At 52.1% G+C, this 13,592-nt stretch overlaps 1 protein-coding gene across 1 annotated transcript; it reads right to left on the reverse strand.

Annotated features, from left to right (window-relative positions):
• Positions 1-4,493: 4,493 nt before the first annotated feature.
• VSX1 (visual system homeobox 1) lies at positions 4,494-12,862 on the reverse strand. Its single transcript, XM_037893521.2, has 5 exons — positions 12,463-12,862; positions 11,524-11,602; positions 10,927-11,050; positions 9,923-10,103; positions 4,494-9,159 (listed from the first exon to the last, which is right to left on the reverse strand). The coding sequence occupies exons 1-5, from the start codon at positions 12,860-12,862 to the stop codon at positions 8,891-8,893; spliced, it is 1,053 nt and encodes a 350-aa protein (XP_037749449.1). The 3' UTR covers positions 4,494-8,890.
• Between the last annotated feature and the right edge of the window lie 730 nt (positions 12,863-13,592).

Consider the following 13,592-nt stretch of genomic DNA (forward strand, 5'->3'; position numbering starts at 1 on the left):
TCAAAAGTATTTAGGTGTCTAACTCCCATTGACTTTAATTGGAATTAGGGGCCTAAAAACCTCTGAAGATCTGGACTGGAGAGCTCAGTTCTGCAACATCTGTGCACTGAGCCCCTCCAGTAATGTGTATTGAGTGGGGTGAGGGCTGCCGGCTCAACCCACCGAGCAAAGGAAGAGACAAAAAGAAGCAAGCGTAAGTGGGAGACTAATAGAATGATGAATCCCCCTCTCTCTCTGCGTGTGCTGGGCACATAGTCTGGTAAATGGGTGCTGGGGGCCTGCTCACTCTGTGTGCCCCCGGAGCAGGTGGGAGTGGGCAGGGAGAGATGAGGAACGGGCAGGGGCTTGGTTCTGCCCCAGTGCACAGCCCAGTACAGCTCACTGGCATGGCTGGTGTTATACTATACTGCAGGTAATGACCAGTGGCAAATTATGAGCACCCTCTCCCTGAGCAAGGGGCAGACTGGGGTGGGGGGGGGGGGACGACTGTGCCTCAGAGGTGTGTCTAGGATACTGATGACCGCCTCTCCCAGGGCTTACCCGGTCTAGCCCTGGCTGTTTGGCTTTCTCCGTATTCAAGGGTGTGCTGTTCTGTGGGACCTTCGGTGGCAGGAAAACTGAAGAATCTGCATGTGCAAGGATTCCTGGTGTCCTACCTAAAGCCAGGACATGGGGCTGCTCAATAAACAGTAATTTTGTGTGCTGTCTAATCAACAGCTATGTGATGATATGGATTCAGGGGGGCTGGAACAATGTGGATAGTGGGGCTGCTGAGAACCATTGAACCAAACTGTAAACCCTGGTTATGATGGAATCCACTTCAAGCCAGGGGGTGTGGCAGCCCCCCAGCATCCCAGCTCCAGCATCTATGTATGGATTGTGGACTAAGAGGAGGATGGGAACATGGGGCCCATTGAAAGTGATGGAAAGACTCGCTCACTTCTGTGGACTCTGGAGCAGGCTAGATCAGCACTTCTGGAACCTCGCTGAAAATAACAGCATCTGTTCCTTATGAATGACACATTTTCTCCACTGCCCAGTCACCTCCGTTTTACAGTGGGGGGCGCTCTGTTAAAATCTTCACATTTGCTTAATCTTCCAATCTAAAAGTCCATCAAGCAGCTTGACAGGATAAGCCTAGATAAAATGCCAGTTAAAAATGAATATTACTAAGCCATCCAGTGATGGCAGAATGCAGATGTTGCTACAAACAAAACCCCACAGCCTTCATTTTACAAAGTCTGGTTTAGGTCTGTTCTTTAAGAAGACCCCTCGGTCTCTGTATAAACACTCAAAATGCATTCTCCACAGTCAGTCTCAGGGACCCACATTGAAATAAGCTCATTTTGTTCACTTTTTTTTCTTCTTCTTCTTTGTGCCTCCCCCTCTTTGATGATTAGTTCAGCAGATTGTTTTAAATCCTAGGATAGAGCTGTACATCTGGCACAGAGAAGAGATGTAAACGTGGCAGGAAATGTTGCAGCCTAGATCTATTGAAAGAGATGTTGTGGAATTTGTGACATTCTATACCTTGGGGGAGCACCCTGTCACCCCCATATTCCTCATTTATAGATCATTGTGATATGGCATATAAAGCAGGCCGTGTGAGGTATCAGGGGAAAGGTTATGATCTGCTGAAAGTCACTGTTCTGTCTAAATATATATATCATTAATGCATATGAAGTTATGAGAATTGTGTTTTATGGTTGTCACTAAAATATGCTGTGGGTTTGGGAAGTGCCCAGAGACAAAGCCAAGGAAAGTAACCAGCATCCAGGCGGGTGTCAAACAATTGTCAACAGCCATTGTCCAGCAAGGGAACTGCAATTCAATGACTCACTTGCATAAGGCCACACCAGGGGAATTGCTGAACCTTGTCTGGGGACTCAGCAATGCCCACCAGACATGTCTGGACTTGTGTTCTGCAAGCACCTGGACTAAGGGTATAAAACAGAACACGGGCCCATGCCTGGCCTTTCTCCTTCCCCTACCTATGCTGCAAGCGAAAAAGACACTCAGAAGACTGAAGACTCCAACAGAGGAGATTGGCCCAGGTTTCAAGGGTGAAACCTGTGTACTATGAACTGCAATATCCAGTGGGGTGAGAAACTGCTTAATCTACATACAAAATGGGAAATGACTGCCTATGAAGGAGTACTGCAGAAAGGGATCTAGGGGTCATAGTGGACCACTAGCTAAATATGAGTCAACAGTTGTTGGTTTTTGTGTGGGTTTTTTTTTTTTTGGGGGGGGGGGTGGTTTTCTTAAAAAACACAAAGCAAAACATAATTCTGGGATCATAGAATCATAGAATATCAGGGTTGGAAGGGACCCCAGAAGGTCATCTAGCCCAACCCCCTGCTCGAAGCAGGACCAATTCCCAGTTAAATCATCCCAGCCAGGGCTTTGTCAAGCCTGACCTTAAAGACCTCTAAGGAAGGAGATTCTACCACCTCCCTTGGTAACGCATTCCAGTGTTTCACCACCCTCCTAGTGAAAAAGTTTTTCCTAATATCCAATCTAAACCTCCCCCATTGCAACTTGAGACCATTACTCCTCGTTCTGTCATCTGCTACCACTGAGAACAGTCTAGAGCCATCCTCTTTGGAACCCCCTTTCAGGTAGTTGAAAGCAGCTATCAAATCCCCCCTCATTCTTCTCTTCTGCAGACTAAACAATCCCAGCTCCCTCAGCCTCTCCTCATAAGTCATGTGCTCTAGACCCCTAATCATTTTTGTTGCCCTTCGCTGGACTCTCTCCAATTTATCCACATCCTTCCTGTAGTGTGGGGCCCAAAACTGGACACAGTACTCCAGATGAGGCCTCACCAGTGTCGAATAGAGGGGAACGATCACGTCCCTCGATCTGCTCGCTATGCCCCTACTTATACATCCCAAAATGCCATTGGCCTTCTTGGCAACAAGGGCACACTGCTGACTCATATCCAGCTTCTCGTCCACTGTCACCCCAGGTCCTTTTCCGCAGAACTGCTGCCTAGCCATTCGGTCCCTAGTCTGTAGCGGTGCATTGGATTCTTCCATCCTAAGTGCAGGACCCTGCACTTATCCTTATTGAACCTCATCAGATTTCTTTTGGCCCAATCCTCCAATTTGTCTAGGTCCTTCTGTATCCTATCCCTCCCCTCCAGCGTATCTACCACTCCTCCCAGTTTAGTATCATCCGCAAATTTGCTGAGAGTGCAATCCACACCATCCTCCAGATCATTTATGAAGATATTGAACAAAACCGGCCCCAGGACCGACCCCTGGGGCACTCCACTTGACACCGGCTGCCAACTAGACATGGAGCCATTGATCACTACCCGTTGAGCCACACAATCTAGCCAGCTTTCTACCCACCTTATAGTGCATTCATCCAGCCCATACTTCCTTAACTTGCTGACAAGAATACTGTGGGAGACCGTGTCAAAAGCTTTGCTAAAGTCAAGAAACAATACATCCACTGCTTTCCCTTCATCCACAGAACCAGTAATCTCATCATAGAAGGCAATTAGATTAGTCAGGCATGACCTTCCCTTGGTGAATCCATGCTGACTGTTCCTGATCACTTTCCTCTCATGTAAGTGCTTCAGGATTGATTCTTTGAGGACCTGCTCCATGATTTTTCCAGGGACTGAGGTGAGGCTGACTGGCCTGTAGTTCCCAGGATCATCCTCCTTCCCTTTTTTAAAGATTGGCACTACATTAGCCTTTTTCCAGTCATCCGGGACTTCCCCCGTTCGCCACGAGTTTTCAAAGATAATGGCCAAGGGCTCTGCAATCACATCCGCCAATTCCTTCAGCACTCTCGGATGCAACTCGTCCGGCCCCATGGACTTGTGCACATCCAGCTTTTCTAAATAGTCCCTAACCACCTCTATCTCCACAGAGGGCTGGCCATCTCTTCCCCATTTTGTGATGCCCAGCGCAGCAGTCTGGGAGCTGACCTTGTTAGTGAAAACAGAGGCAAAAAAAGCATTGAGTACATTAGCTTTTTCCACATCCTCTGTCACTAGGTTGCCTCCCTCATTCAGTAAGGGGCCCACGCTTTCCTTGGCTTTCTTCTTGTTGCCAACATACCTGAAGAAACCCTTCTTGTTACTCTTGACATCTCTTGCTAGCTGCAGCTCCAGGTGCGATTTGGCCCTCCTGATATCTTTCCTACATGCCCGAGCAATATTTTTATACTCTTCCCTGGTCATATGTCCAACCTTCCACTTCTTGTAAGCTTCTTTTTTATGTTTAAGATCCGCTAGGATTTCACCATTAAGCCAAGCTGGTCGCCTGCCATATTTACTATTCTTTCGACTCATCGGGATGGTTTGTCCCTGTAACCTCAACAGGGATTCATTGAAATACAGCCAGCTCTCCTGGACTCCCTTCCCCTTCATGTTAGTCCCCCAGGGGATCCTGGCCATCTGTTCCCTGAGGGAGTTGAAGAAGAAGGGATGTATTAGCAGGAGTGTTGTAAGCAAGACAGGAGAAGTAATTCTTCCATTCTACTCTGCGCTAATTAGGTCTCAACTGGAGTATTGTGTCCAGTTCTGGGTGCTACATTTCAGGAAAGATGTGGACAAATTGGAGAAAATCCAGAGAAGAGCAACAAAAATGATTAACGGTATAGAAATCATGATCTACGAAGAAATATTGAAAAAATTTGGTTTGTTTAGTCTGGAAAAGAGAAGACTGAGAGGGGACATACCAGTTTTCAAGTACATAAAAGGTTGTTACAAGGAGGAGGGAGAAACATTGTTTTCCTTAACCTCTGAGGATAGGACAAGAAGCAATGGGCTTAAATTGCAGCAAGGGAGGTTTAGGTTGGACATTAGGAAAAACTTCCTAACTGTCAGGGTGGTTTAGCACTGGAATAAATTGCCCAGGGAGGTTGTGGAATCTCCATCATTGGAGATAAAGAGCAGGTTGGACAAACACCTGTCAGGGATGGTCTAGATAATACTTAGTCCTGCCTTGAGTGCAGGGGACTGGACTAGATGACCTCTCAAAGTCCCTTCCAGTCCTACAATTCTATGATCTAGATGTTGCCCAGTCCAATAGGGTTAAGAGTTTAGACTGCGTGCTTATATTTTATTTTCTTTTGGAAACCACTCTGACTTTTTGCCTGTCCCTTATAATCACTTGAAACAGCCCCGCTGTTGCTATATGAGACAGTGGTCTCACGGTCCCAGGCTGCTCCCCGGGGATCCCGTCACAGAATTATTTACCACATTTTACATGTTTCCATTCTGGACCACCCAGGGTGGAGGTGGCTGTCTCTGGAATAGTGTTATACTCTTCTTGTACCAAGAATGTCATTCACTAAATCAGGGGTGAAAAATCAAATTATTATGGGACAGTAGCACCTCTAGGCCCTATTGTATTCAGTACTGTACAAGCACTGTCCTTGCCCCCAAAGAGTTTAGTCTTATTATAACATCAGCATCATTGGTTACAGTAGCATCTATAAGTCCTAGCTGATTTGGGGGGCTTACTGGGCTAAGGGCTGTACAAAGATATTTAGTAAGAGACCGTTCCTGGCCCGAAGAGTTTATAATCTAAATAGACTCTCTAGCCCTTTGCTGGTTCATCCCTGTCATCAATGAGTTAGGACCTGATCCTACCCCACTGAAGTCACTTATCTAGGATCTGGATCAGACCCTTGTTCCTAAGAGTCAGACAAATACTCCTGGTTGCTGTGACTGGATGGTTATGATTTGTGTTCACATTCAGGTGACCAGATGTCCCAATATTAGGGGCTTTGTCTTATTTAAGCAACTATACCGGCCCTCCTGGGGAAAAAACATGTCCCGATTTTTCACACTTGCTGTCTGGTCACACTAGTCACATCTAGTCTGCTAAAACAGCCTGCCTTCATCATTGCTTTCTGTCTATCAGGGGCCAGCCCAGAGGCCCTCTCTGTGGCATGGAGGCATTGTACAGGGACCTCTCCCTGCTGCTGTACAGACTTGCCCCAACGTGAGCCTTAAGTGGCATATGGAGGCCTTTCTGCCTGGTCCCCACTCCGAAGGGAATCTTACCCTGAGAGTACCCACGTCCCTGAGACATGCTGTGTACTGTGGCTAAGGCAGAAGCCCCTTGGTGAAGTATTGGCAGCTCCTCACTGCCTTACAGTATGAAATACCTGCGGTCTATAGGAAGAGAGCCCCTCTATGACCAGACACCCATGGGCAGTTTCTCAGCCGGTGTACAGCTCAGGCTCAGACAGGCTGTTCTCCTGCAGGATTGTCAGTGAGCCAGATGCAGCCCGCATGTCCCCTCCCCTCCATTTCAAGTCATTGAGGACAATCTCTGAGCTCGCTCAGTGAAGACACTCTTGCCCATGCCATCACTAATAGCCCCACTGTTGCTATATGTGTCAGTAACCAAGATCCACCATCCTCATCTGTTCCAAACGCGGGGACATAAATATGGGGAAATACCCGTGCCAGCACTGCACAGCCCCGATCAACCGTTGGCAAATGCTGCCGAATCAGGATTAGACACTGAATGTGCCAAGGCTCCGCTCGTGGACGGAATGACCTCTTCCCCCATCATGGGGGGGTCACTTTTTCAGCTGTACAGTCTTCTTGTACAAAGTCCATATCTGCCACTACTCCCCCGACCCCTGTTGCCTTTTCTCCCTCCTCCCAGGTTGGCCTGGCCATCGGGACAGCGTTCAAAAACAATTAGTCTAGAAACCCTGGAGAGTTGTTGCTGCCGGTTTCCCATTGCTCCTATAGCCAGGGACAGGTGAACCATAATTACAGGGCCATTTATATACTGATCTGTATTGGGACTGTTTCCAGACGGGAATTACCCAGATTTTAATAAAGCCTTTTGATCATTTTGTGTTACATTTTGGCCAGCAGATAAAACTGGAAATGTTTCAATACTGCTGTTACAACATACATGTGGGCCAATTCTGCCTTATGCACAAGCAGGAGTGTGCTAAGTGGAGTATGTACAAAGGGTACAAATTCCAGACAAAAGTCAATTTGAGTGACATGGTTTTAATATCTGGCTTCCTCCCATATTTCAGAAGAGCACATTTCACCATCAGTTGAGGGCCTTTGGCCCTCCCCTAATTAAAGGGGAGTTTTGAGTAATGACGCCATTCTGACCCCTTAGTATTTTATGACTGCTATCCTGGATACTCTGGCGGTTAGAACTATGAAATGGGTCTAGGTCTGTTTTCAACCTAAAGAAGTATGAGATGAGAGCATTCCTGTGCCAAGGAGACAGGGCAGTGCATCCATTGCTATGGCACTATTATTGGGGGGCATGGGGGGATTTGAAATACATTTGGCTTTGTACATTACCATTTGTTTCTCATGTTCTATCTACAGAGGCACTCAGACAAAGGGCCCAAAGCTGCTCCCCTGAAAACACCAAGAATGGGTGCAGGCCTAAATGAGGCCATTACATCAATACCACAGCAAGTTATTGGCCCTCTACTTGCCCTTGATATGCTCACAAAATCCCCTACAAGTTCAGTGGAGTTTCTGTACAAAATAATTAACAGCAGGATAACTTAATCAATACCTATCCCTTATAAAGTAGGCCCTTATCTCCCTGTGACTTTCCATGGGAGTTGGGTGCATTTCTCCTAAGGCACTTCTGAAAGCCCCATCTACAATGATTTTCATCTTCAAAATGACTTGACATTAATTAACCTGGATGCACCCTGCCGAGTCTATTTAGGCCCCAACCTCTCAAAGACCTAGGCATGTGTTTAACTTTATGCCCTAGAATAGTGCCATGGATTTCAGTAAAACTGCTCACAAACCAGACATGTACACTATTCTAGGTAGGATCAGAGCCATAACGCTTTCTGAAGACGTATCCAAGCAAAGCTACTATGAAGAATACAGATGGAAAAGCAAAGATACCCAAAACTTTTATTTAATAATGCATAATAAATAAATGACAGAAAAGGAAGAGCAACATTCAGAAAATTCAGATAACTAAAGTGCTTTTGGACAAAAATATAAAAAGACCAAGAAACAGATCTGACATTAACACTGTTTTATGGACATTTAAGAATTACAAAATAGTCTCCTATGACAATTCACAAAATAGCATAAAATTTCTTAGGGGTGCTATGGCTTGATTTTCATAAAGGTGTGAGTTCTTTTATGCATAGTATATCAAATAACATTCAAAAGCGTAGAAAATTATTGCATAAAATATCCCCTCCCATATCCCCCCGCACGCACAATACAAGTTCTAAGTAAAATACACAGTGTAATTCATTTATAAGGCTGTATTGACTGATACACAGCTCCTCAGCTGGTGTAAACTGGCCTGGCTCTCTTGAAGTCAATGGCACTATGTCAACTTACAAGAGCTGAAAAACTGATCCACAGTTTTTAAGAATACCTTCTGCTTCTTCTTGAGGCCAAACAGTTGCATATTTTAAACACCGAGAATTGCCACGTTGGTGCTCACCCAGTACATCACAGTAAACGTTGGAATGTAACTTTGGAAATAAGGGTTCTGTTAAGTCCTGCACCGTCTTTTCACCAAACAGGGTCCAGAAGGAATAACTCCACTCTTATTCATGGTCCTGTTTAGCTGGCAGAAGTGTCTTTCAGTTGCTTGTGTTACAGAATGAAAGGGAGGTTTTCCTGATTTATCACTAGAGCTGCCCAAAAACCAGTGACGTTTTCACACCAACATTTTAAAACCTTCCCCTCAGCCCTGTTTATTACAAACAAACAGCTTTAAAGTTGTGGGGGAGGGAATCTTGGCTGGATCCAGTTTTAAAATGTCTCATATTCATGTAAAATCGTGTATTAATTGTTTGAAAAAATAATGAATAAATAGTCCTATCTTTCCAAAGTGTTAAGGGGGCTCATTTTCCTAACACCCCGCCCCTCCCCTGCTCCCTGAGTTTAGTGGTCATTGTCCTTCCCATCTGTCTGGAGGTCTCCTTTGAGACATTGCCTCAAAGCGCTCCTGTTCTCTTGCTTTGCTGTGCTAGAGAGGTCAATCGCTGTATCTTCTGAATTGTCCATAGAGCTGAGTTTGTCACCAGAGCTTCTCTGGTGATCTGCTGGCTTCATTTTTAATTCCTCCTCAGAACCTTCCAATCGCCAGCTGCCTGTCATCTTCTCCTCGCTCTCTGGCTTTCTTGTAACATCCATGGATTTTTTATGCATCCCTTCAAGAATGAAGAAGAGTAAGTAAATATAACACATTGCTTAAATCCAACTGAGAGCATTGTGCCTACTAACTAATTCAAACACACCCGGCTCAGCTGTTACCTTGTCCTCCTCTTCTCCCCTCATTTGTCTATGTCTTCCCTTAGGGACAGATCCAAAGCCCAGTGAAGTCAGCAGAAAGATTCCATCTGACCGCAATGAGTTTGGGTGCCTCAGTTGCCTATTGTCTAAATCCTAGATTGCAAGTTCTCTGGGGTCTAGGGTCTATTATTGGCATGTAAGTCTGCAGTGAGATAGGGCTCTGTTCCTTACCTGTGGCTCTACAGCAGGACAACAACATGATAAATTAAGCACCTATTCAAACATTCACTTAAGCATGTGCTTAAGTTTAAGTTACACTTAAGTTAACTTTAAATTAAATATGTGCACAAGTATTTCCCTGACTCCGGGCTAAAATCATAGCAACTAATAATAACAGTATATTATTACTGTATAGCCATAAAAGGGTCACCCACTCTAATCCGTTCGTTAACACATCCTTTTCAAAACGCTTTAACACAGACTCTGAAAATTACCACCTAAGGATTTCTGGTTTACTTGAAATCCCCCCCACCCAAAAAAAAGACTGGCATGTTTGTAAGGAAGGGAAAGGCTGAGATTTGTAACAGTTTTCAATATAAAGCGTGTCAGGCTCTCCCTAGCTACCTGGCTGTTCCCTCAGCATTGCTTAGCAGGGCGTACCCCACCCTGGTGCTGTCTTACCAAGCAGCCAAGGAGCGCAGGAGCCCACCAGCCCACTTTTGGCTGAGTTGATGATGGACTCGGGGAGAGGGATGGAGTGCCTCACCATGGCCCCATAGAGACCGTACTCGGCCATGACACTGCTCCTGCCCCAGCACTTCTCACGCTTCCTCCACTTGGCTCTTCGGTTCTGAAACCAGACCTGGGGGCGCGGGGGAGATCGGGGGGGGGGGGGGGGAGATCCGGGGGGGGGATGTGTGTGGGTTGGGGTTTGTACACGGGCAGGTGTGATTATATCCAGAAGGTGTTCGGGGCGGGGGGCGGGGTCCAGGTGTGCATATGTGTGAATGTGTGTGTCGGAGAGTGTGTTGGGGGGGGGGGGGATTGAGAGAGAGAGAGAGAGAGAGAGAGAGCATTACATGAGGTTTATCCTGACTGGACGGGATCTTTAGTTCTGGGCCTGTGCTGGGGATCCCTACTCAGATGTTTCCCCAGCAGCTGTCCAGAGGGAGTCAGTGGACACGAACCCCCCCAGAAGCAGCTGCCTGCAGGGCCATCTCCTCTGTGCTGGGCGCACGGGAAATCTTTTACGCCCCCCGGAAAAGGCGGCCTCCCCTCAGCCATTGTACACAGACAAGGGCTCTCAGGCAGTGAGTCCCCCCCCCAGGCTTGTGTCTGCAGCCCCAAAGGGTGGCCATCGAAAAGGGCTCCTTGTAACGAGTCCTGGCTCCTGTCCAACTGTCCTGCTCTTAAGGGCATCAGTAGCAAAAACTCAGGGCCCCACTCTAGCCATGTTGGTCGTTGAAGTAACCGGGCCACTTGAGGACAGGCGGGAAGATTTGGCCCAGTCGCTGTGGAACTAGGGTCCGAAGCAGCGGGCTCCGGCACAGAGCCCACCCGGTGTCCAGGGCAGGGGGGGCAGAGAGCTGTGGGTGCTCGGCGCGGAGTGTATTCGCCTTGTGGCGTTCGCTCTCGGGGTGGGCAGGGACCGCGGAGACAGCCCGGCGCTGGGCCTGACACCCTACCTGGATCCTGTCCTCCGGCAGCTCTGTTTTCATAGCCAGCATTTCCCGGGCGTACACATCTGGGTAATGAGCGTCATTGAAAGCCTTTTCCAACTCCTCCAGCTGGCGAGCAGTAAACACCGTCCTGGGGAAGGAACAAACAGTTACTGGCCGCCCGGGGAGCCCCAGTAGCTCCTGCAGGGGCCCCCGGGCACTCCCCCAGGGCGAGGTCTACAGTGACTCTGGCCTGCAATCAGGTCTGAGTCTGGTCCTGTTTACACAGGATTTGCCACTGAGCCGCAGGAGAGTTTTATTCCTAGGCAGGGCAGCTTTGCTCCTGTCTCTCAGCCCTGCTAATTCTTGTGAAAAGCCCTTTGGCTGCCCATTACTAACAGTAGTTAGAATAAACACGGCTTCAGTCCCAGCCCTGCGGCCACATCAGTCACGTTGCCATAAGCCGTAGTGTAGACATGGTCGAGCCCTGAACCAGTACCAGGCCCGCGGTGCTGGAGGACAGGCAAGCCCAGGCAATGCCATGGTCCCAGGGGATCCCTGCTGTGAAGAGCAGGGCCAGGGCTCCCCCAAGGCCCAGCCCGCTGCCCCTAGCTGAGCGGGTACCTATGCCGGCGCTTCTTCCTCTTGAGCTGGGAAGTCGATGTCTTCAGCTCGCCCTTGTCCCCGGACAGGCTGTCCTCGTCTGTGCGCAGCGGGAGGGAAAGGACATTCAGCGAGGCCGTGGGGAGGGGAGGCGGGCCCGAGGCTCAGAGGGGAGCAGCCGGGGTGACGCGCTGCGAAGCGGGCTGGGACCCGGGGCCGCGGCCAGGCTGAGCTCGCTCCTCCCACCCCGCGCACAGCCCCGGGGAGCGGGGCGCGTCTCGCCCAGCGGGCGGCGGGCCCAGGCCGGGCGGTTCAGCACCACGAGGGCGGACAGCGCCGGGCCGGGTTACCTCGGGTGCGTCGGGGCTGCGGAGCTCGGCCCGCGGCGGCTCTGGCCGGTCCGGGGTCCGGCGCTGGGGCTGGCTGGGGGGCGCCCGGGGCAGGGCCCGGCTGGGGAAGGGGGAGAGCCCGGGGCAGGGCAGGGCCCGGCTGGGGAGCGGGATCCTGGGCAGGACCCGGCTGGGGAAGGGGGAGAGCCCGGGGCAGGGCAGGGCCCGGCTGGGGAGGGGGATCCTGGGCAGGGCCCGGCTGGGGAAGGGGGAGAGCCCGGGGCAGGGCAGGGCCCGGCTGGGGAGCGGGATCCTGGGCAGGGCCCGGCTGGGGAAGGGGGAGAGCCCGGGGCAGGGCAGGGCCCGGCTGGGGAGCGGGATCCTGGGCAGGGCCCGGCTGGGGAAGGGGGAGAGCCCGGGGCAGGGCAGGGCCCGGCTGGGGAACGGGATCCTGGGCAGGGCCCGGCTGGGGAAGGGGGAGAGCCCGGGGCAGGGCAGGGCCCGGCTGGGGAGCGGGATCCTGGGCAGGGCCCGGCTGGGGAAGGGGGAGAGCCCGGGGCAGGGCAGGGCCCGGCTGGGGAGCGGGATCCTGGGCAGGGCGCGCCCCGGGGGCAGCGGGGCAGGGCAGGGCCCTTACCCGAGACGCTGTCCTGGCGCCCGCCGGCGGGCGGCCCGGGGTGCCGGTGCAGCTCCGGCCGGGGCTGCAGGAAGGGGACGTGCGCCGGCAGCAGGCAGGGGGCTCCGGCCGGGGGCGGCGCCGCGAAGCCGCAGAGGAAGCCCAAGCCCAGGGGCAGGGAGCCGCCGCTCAGAGACACCCCCCCAAGTCCGGCCCCGGCGCCCTCGCATCCCGCGCCGGCCACTGGGGCGGCCGGCGGCTGCAGCTCGGCCTCCAGCCCCAGCAGGTCGGTGATGGCGAAGCCCTTGGAGCGCAGGGCCGGGGCGCCCAGTCGGGCCGCCTTCTCGCTGGCAGCGCTGGGCACCAGCGCCTTCCCCTTGGCTCTGCCCTCGGCGGGCTCCTCCCGGCCTGTCATGCTGGCCGCTGCCTCCCCGGGATGGACGGGGGCAGAGCCTCCCCGGAGCCTTTTATCCCGCTGCCCGGCTCCAATCAGCTCCGGGCAGGGCCCCGCCGCCGCAGGGGGGCCGGGGAGGGGGCGGGCCTGGCTCCCAATCCCAGGGGATTAATTGCCACCGAGGCCCCCGCAAGCCCACCCCGCTCCCCCGCCGGCGCTGCTGCTCCAGCGGACACGTTTCACGGCGCCCAGCCGCTGCCCCGTGGGCTCGCTCCGCGCAGCGCAGCCTGGCCCGTGCGCCCGGGGCGCGCAGGGCACTGGCCAGTTCGGCTTGCGGAGCGCCCCGCCCTGGCCGGGGACTTGGTGCCCCCCGGGGGCTGCCCAGGCTGCGCTCTAGCGCCTCGCCCCGCCCGGTGCCGTCTGTGTCCGACAGCCACCAGCTACCTGGCGAGCGAGACAGACCTGCAAAGCTCGCTCCGGCCCGCCTCGCTTTCCGGGCCCCGTCGGACAAGGCGGATCCAGAGCCCGTGAGTTTCACACCCCCTGCTGAAGCGCCACCGCCTGGGGGATTCTGGGAAGCGGGGGGAGGGGGGGAATCGGTTTAGCAAGGAAAGTTTAGTTCCGTCCTTTCCCGTGGAAAACTGAGCTCGGGCACTCGCTGCGCCGCGGGCCCTTCCCAGGAGCAAGTTGCCGCTCAGGGAGGCGGAGATGGGCTCGCGTCCTGCCCTTGGCGCTGGCAGGGTCTCTGGGG

This window comes from Chelonia mydas, chromosome 3 (genome assembly GCF_015237465.2).
Source record: "Chelonia mydas isolate rCheMyd1 chromosome 3, rCheMyd1.pri.v2, whole genome shotgun sequence".
Taxonomy (NCBI): domain Eukaryota; kingdom Metazoa; phylum Chordata; order Testudines; family Cheloniidae; genus Chelonia; species Chelonia mydas.

Bases quoted from the DNA above. Each gene is read 5' to 3' on its own strand.
- VSX1 (XM_037893521.2), bottom strand. From the start codon at position 12,862: ATGACAGGCCGGGAGGAGCCCGCCGAGGGCAGAGCCAAGGGGAAGGCG. The intron at 11,603-12,462 runs GCCCTGCCCTGC...CGCTGCGCACAG, and splicing joins GGACAGCGTCTCGGGTAAGG to ACGAGGACAGCCTGTCCGGG. The intron at 11,051-11,523 runs GTACCCGCTCAG...TTCCTTCCCCAG, and splicing joins AGGAAGAAGCGCCGGCATAG to GACGGTGTTTACTGCTCGCC.